The sequence below is a fragment of the Nannospalax galili genome, unplaced genomic scaffold (genome assembly GCF_000622305.1).
Source record: "Nannospalax galili isolate Female #2095 unplaced genomic scaffold, S.galili_v1.0 scaffold150, whole genome shotgun sequence".
NCBI classification, from domain to species: Eukaryota; Metazoa; Chordata; class Mammalia; order Rodentia; family Spalacidae; genus Nannospalax; species Nannospalax galili.
Genome location: NW_008329320.1, coordinates 4,050,794 through 4,057,336, shown reverse-complemented (window position 1 = coordinate 4,057,336; position 6,543 = coordinate 4,050,794). Strand labels below are relative to the sequence as shown.

The 6,543-nt window shown below is 37.8% G+C and overlaps 1 protein-coding gene across 3 annotated transcripts in view; it reads left to right on the top strand.

Annotated features, from left to right (window-relative positions):
- Positions 1 to 6,034, top strand: part of Cdh6 (cadherin 6) — a 149,808-nt gene extending 143,774 nt beyond the window's left edge. For all 3 annotated transcript variants that reach the window (XM_008835591.3, XM_029564773.1, XM_029564766.1), the window contains exon 12: positions 2,368 to 6,034. In XM_008835591.3, coding sequence (XP_008833813.1) covers positions 2,368 to 2,858 — 491 coding nt within the window. In that variant the 3' untranslated portion in view covers positions 2,859 to 6,034. The remainder of the gene's footprint in view (positions 1 to 2,367) is intronic.
- Positions 6,035 to 6,543: the final 509 nt, after the last annotated feature.

Below are 6,543 nucleotides of genomic sequence, written 5' to 3'. Positions count from 1 at the left end.
CAAAAAAAAAAAAAAAAAAAAAAAAAAAGTCAGTTTTCAGGAAGATTTTCAGGACACATACTCAAGCATACTCAAGAAATTGTTTAGATGTTCATTGGGCTAATAAAAGGTAGATGTAGTTTTAGAGATAGAATTAAGCTATGACTAAGTACCAATGATTTGTTTGAATATATCCTCTCATTTCTAGATAGCTATGCTTTCAGATGCGCATAGGACTGAAATTTGTAAAAGTCTAGGCTCATTCATCTGGAGAAGAATTAGAAGTGACAAGTGTTTGCTGTCTTGCCTTTAATGACTAAAATAATTCATGCATGTCAGAGCTGAATTCCTTGAGGGCAGTTGGCTTGGTTCACAACCCTGTTTTCAAACCCATGCTTTTGGTTACACTGGAAACCTGCAAAAAAGTTAGATCAGTCCAAAGGCCTGCAGGTCACTATCCCCAAACCCACCAAGGAAAAGGTGAAAGTTACAGAAGCCACCAAGGTCTCTTGGGCTTGGCTCTTCTCCCTGCTGCTTTCCCCAGGTCCTTCACTCCAGCCTCAGAGGCTCTTGGCTTAGACACCAGCAGTCTTTTCCTGGAGCTTTACCAGAGAGCACCTTGGATAATCCTACTTTCTTTGCTGAATTGATGCAGGTGTGCATAGCCCATGTAACACAGAAGGCTCCTGTCCTCCTTGCTCTACTTTTTCTTGTTTACATTTCTCATCTTCTAATACATTGTTCTCTGTCTCCATCCTATGGTCTCCACATTCCATCCACTCTCAGAGGCAGGGCTTTTGATCCACATGTTTCACTGATAGTACCAAAACCATACCTGGCACTAAGCAGACACTACGTAATCATTTAGTGAAAGAATGTGGCAAGCGAGGTATCAGGACACTGAGAACAGAGAGTGTGGACAGGTACACCGCCACATACTTGAGAATGACAAAACTGTATTTCCTTAGAAAAGAGTCTATAATCTCAATATGCCGCCAACATGGCAGGTAAGAGTGCAGGCTTTTTAGTCTGATAGACCTGGACTTGAATGCCTGGTACATGTGACATCTCTAGGTTTCAACTTCCTCTTTGGTAAACTGGGGTTAAAACTGTGGCTCCTATTTCATGGTAATTAGATGTGATTGAACATAAAATGCACTTAGCACAATGATTGGCACAGAACAATCTCTCACTAGGTAGTCAGTTAATATTCTGAATGTCTAAAAGATAATATATACACAGATGAGTGTGTAGACATCTGTTAGTATATGGAAAGATGTACTTACCCACTAAATCTTGTTCCAAAAAATTTAATTTTCATGGCTTACACAAACTGGATCATGTTATGGGCGATATGCTAAGCAAGCATTACTAAGCACTTCCTGTAGGCACCTCTAGACCGCCTTAGGCTGGCATTTTCTGCCCTGGATGGTTGTTTCCTCTGTAAGCTGTTGCTATATTTTTATTTCCCACCCATAGGTCCATTTGTAGGTAGATGTGTCTCTCCATGGGCAGCCAGCTTTGTTCTACCAGCCAGCTGTGAAGAAAGATCAGACGCTGTTTAAACACAATTCTTGCTTTGCCTCTAATTTGAGCTAGAAGGAAAAAAAAAAAATCTAAAACATAGACATTCTGGCCAACAAACTTGTAGAATATGAGTCTTTGAAAAAGAAACCTCATTTAAATGTTTGTTTAACTCAAATACAGATAATATGGAAAGTATATTTTACTATCTGCCTGATGCAAATTGGCTGAGCTCAAGGCCCAGAGTAGTTTTTAGAATCTGGGTCTCTCTAGGTTTTTTTATCTGTAATACTGTTTCTTTGTAGGTGGGAAGGTATGCAAACATTCACATCTCTGCTTGGGATTTTGAACTAATTTTACACTTTTCTGGGAGGAAAAAAGAGAGGAAGGCATAATGCAAAAGTTATTTTAGATGCAGAGTTACACAAACCCTTCAACACATCCCAGAAGGTGCGAGTCTTGTCCTTTATAACCAGTTTTGGAGCATTTTGGGTGCGTGGCATAATTTGCAGTTTTATAACTACCTTCACTCCGGATGAGCTTTTTATTTAATTTTTTTTTTCGTACCTTGACAGTAGTTTGCAAATCAAAGCAAAAAGGAAAAGAGAAAGAAAAATATAAAAAGAATTACTGACAAAATATGGTGGTGTTTTATTCTCTAGTTAAATTATAGTCTGCTTTCAAATATTTGCTCCACTTCTCGCCTGATCTGATTATGGATGGGGACAAATGCACCCTTAAAGACGTACAAGCTGAGCCTGCATTTCCAGCGAACTTATAAAACTTTGTTGGTGCAGTGTTTCTTCCCGACGTTAATTGGGTGGCAAATTAACTTTCCTTCCCTCTGCTTTGCTCTGCTTCCAGTGACAGTGGTGCTGTTTGCAGCTCTGAGGCGGCAACGAAAGAAAGAGCCTTTGATCATTTCCAAAGAGGACATCAGAGATAACATTGTCAGTTACAACGATGAAGGTGGCGGAGAGGAAGACACCCAGGCCTTTGATATTGGCACCCTGAGGAATCCTGAAGCCATGGAGGACAGCAAATCGCGCAGGGACATTGTGCCTGAAGCTCTCTTTCTACCGCGACGGACTCCAACAGCTCGCGACAACACTGATGTCAGAGATTTCATTAACCAAAGGTTAAAGGAAAATGACACGGACCCCACTGCCCCGCCGTACGACTCCTTGGCCACCTATGCCTATGAAGGCACCGGCTCGGTGGCCGACTCTCTAAGCTCGCTGGAGTCAGCGACGACAGATGGGGATCACGACTATGACTTCTTGAGCGACTGGGGCCCTCGGTTCAAGAAGCTGGCAGATATGTATGGAGGGGTGGACAGTGACAAGGACTCCTAATCTGTTGCCTTTCTCCTTTTCCAATGTGACACTGAAATATGTGATGTGACTCTTTCTATTTATCCACTATCCATGAAGGGTTCTCTGTTGTACCCTTTCCAAAAGCCGATGGCTGCAGACTGTGTGGATCCAATGTTAGAGACTTTTTTCTAGTATACTTTTATGCACTTCCAAAAGCCAAGTTTTTATTTTTTAGCTCATGCGGTTAACCAAGTCAGCCCAGCAGGCATGTGGGAGAGGAGAGGACCAGAGCAGTGTTTTTCATTTATTCTCTTAGGGCAGGTTAGCAACATAGTCCTAACTGCTGGCCTCGGTCAGCCAACTGCTCAGCTGTACATTTCACATGCTAATGGGAGAAAGGATTGCACTTCGATGATGAAAATATAGTTTTAGTATTTAAAGAAAGGAAAAGAAAAGGAAAGAACAACTGGGAAGTCATTCCTGGTGTATCAGCTCACAAGAACTGTGGAAGAGTGAGTGTGTGAGGGTGTGTATGTGTGTCCAAGAACTTAGAATGACATCTGGCACACTGTGTCTGTGCTTTAAGAACTGTTTCTGGCACCAGTGATTATTCATAACCATCAAATTCATCAGTGTTTTAAGATACTCATTTCTCTTAAGGATTAGAAACAAATCAAATGATAATGCTCAATAATAACACAATAACAAAAAAAATGGCATTCCTTGATACTCATAATTTGTTGTCTATGAGACATGTGGGAGTTTGCCATTGCACCAAATAAAAGGAAGAAGAAAAACTAACTAGGAAGGTTAACGAAAGAAACATTTAGCATATTTTAAAGTTTTTGGCTACCAAGTGTGTCACAGATCACTTGAAATTCTCTCAACCATCAGGAAGCTAGTGAGAAATAAGTTTAATTATTTGAAAGTTCTCTGACTTTCCTGAGGCAATATTAACTCCTTGTTTATAATTGTCTCTGTTATCTACTATTCCTAAGAGTCACCATGTGAAATACAGTAATTCATATTCTTCAAACACTTCTTACATAATTAACTTGATGTAGTAAAGTTAGATTTAATAAAACTCAAGTCCCACCTTGGAGATTAAGGGAAAGGTTAGACCCAGCCACATTTGAAGCTAATCCCTGTCCTTTGCCTCCAGGAACTTCTATATACTTATTCAATGTGACAAAGGGAATAAATGAACAGCACTGAGATGTTGGTTTAAAAAAAATACGATTTTCTATGTTTGGGAAATGCTCATAATGGGAGAGCTTGGATTCCCTTCCACAAGAAATGTTTAAGGCTAAAATTAAAATGATAGTTGACTTTTAAAAGTATTAATATTTTTCCAGTTTTTAACTTTGCTTCTGGGCAATCCTGCCATCTTTGTATTTGAACTAATGATAAAACGATGGTCTCAACTATGACAGAAAAGTAATGTAAAATTCATCCAATCTATTATTTCTCTAATTATGCAATTAGGCTCATAGTCAGTTATTATCCAGGGGACCCAACTGAACTGAGCTAATCCTTCTGGCAGGTTCAAATCATTTATTTCATACGGCTGTTCTAATGACTCTATCATTAGAATCTCACATTGTGCGGTCATCAGAAATTTCCAAAGTACTGTAATGAAAACATTCTTGTTTGAAAACTTAAAAAAATAGGCTCTGTATATACATATATATAATATATATACTTAAGAATATGCTGACTTCTCTTATTAGTTATAGGGATTTATTTTCAATTATTGTTAATTTTATAGAGATAATCTTAGTGTCATTTCCATTTGAGGGTAATGTTCTATCAGTACATGTTTTCTGTTTGGAAACACATTATTTGGTTGACTTTTAAATAGATCGGTTACCTGGGAAGTACAGGTGGCATCTTTAAAACCAGAAAAATGTAGAATTTGGGTTACAGTGAAAAATTTTTAGAACCATATTAACCTTTCTATGTCCTGACAGGTTTCCTATTTATAATGGACTGCCCTGTAGGATAACAAGTGTTTCGTACTTGGGCTATTTCCAGCTTTTAGGTTTTCTTTTTCCAATTTCCATACACACACTGACACACACATGCACACATAGAAATGTAAACAAAAAGCTACCAGAGGGCTTCACCGCAATGAGTCAGTATGTATTATAGTCACAGGTAAGTGTTGAAAAAGATAGCCTAGGAAATTAATAAGAACTAGATATAGCAATAGAACAGCACCTTAATCACACAGTTTATTGTAAAATTAGAGTGTTCTATCTATCCTTTTATGTCATGCAACAAACTGAACCGAGAAACACAGTTCTTAAAAGGAAAGGTATCATCAAAAGTCATCCTTTCAAGCCTTTGGTGTTAATTTTGGTGTTACATTTCTAAGAGTTGACAATACCGATTTCCAATGTTTCAGGATAAAGTTGACTTTCTCAAAGTATGCTTAAAAGGAAGTTCTATGCTGGGATATTTAAGATGTAATTAGCATGTTTACCCCACACTGAAGATCATATGTTGTACCAAGAAGAGGCTAGAATGAATTAAAATTGAAGTAATTGAGAGGCATGGTGGCGCACGCCTTTATCCCCAGCACTTACTTGGGAGGCAGGAGCAAGTGGATCTCTGTGAGATCGAAGCCAACCTGGTCTACATAGCGAGTTCCAGTCCAGCTATTTTTTTAAGTACATCAGTGGCATCAAAAAATTCTTTTGAAATAATTGTCTAATATCTTATTACAAAAATTGAAATGAAGAAAATCTAAAAGAAACTGGATTATGCTTGGAGTTGAATAGTATGATGCTCTGCAGGTATCAAGTTGAACAGACACTTTCTTCTGAGAATCCTGGACATTGTTGAAATAATAAGAGCACCAACTGCACTATTTTCTCTGTAGTTTCCCTTCCCACCAAAATAACAGAGTAGGCACCATTCCATGGGCAGATTTCTTTTAGCAAAAAGTTCTGGCTAGCATAAAAAATCTTCCTGGGGGAATAAATAGTATCATCTCAATTTTTATATTATCTGTGTCTTGATTCTTAGAAATTGGTGATGAGAAGGATAAATGCGGAAAACTTGAACTCTTGTTTTAATCACTGAAAGACTAAAGTGTGTTCAGTATAAGCAGATTGCTCTGTATAATGGGTTGTTTCTGACTTCTTTTAACCTCTTCTCAAGAGAAAGAGTTTCTTCAAGCCACTAAGGTGTTCCCTAGAATAAGCTAAAAATTTAAAAGCAATTAGCCATTGCACATGCATTTAAAACCTCTTCATTTCATGCATACTTTCTTCAAAAAGTCTGAAAACATTTGTACTCAAATAAGAAAATAAATTGAATGGGAAAGAGGCGAGGATGGTTTCATAAAAACCTAAGAGGGCAATCTGGGCATGGTAAATAGATATTTCTTTCAGAACATTCCTAGTTTTACGGTCTGAATGCAAAAAGGGAGGCTCAGCTATGGAATTACTACATTTTCAGATGGAACAAAGCTGGCGATTCAATTTTAACTCAGCATAAAAATAAATGGCTTAGTTCTCATGTCCAGGTCCTAAAATGTTGTGCACGAAGTTCTTAAAAATTGATTCTGTATCTTAGAAGCATCCAAATTTTGTAGTTACAAAATAACTGTGTAATGTTTCCATTGCTTTTAAGTATATGAATTAATATGTCTTGGGTTGCTAAACAATATCATACACCAAATACTTTACCCTAAAATGAGTTTTGGTTTTTTGGGTTT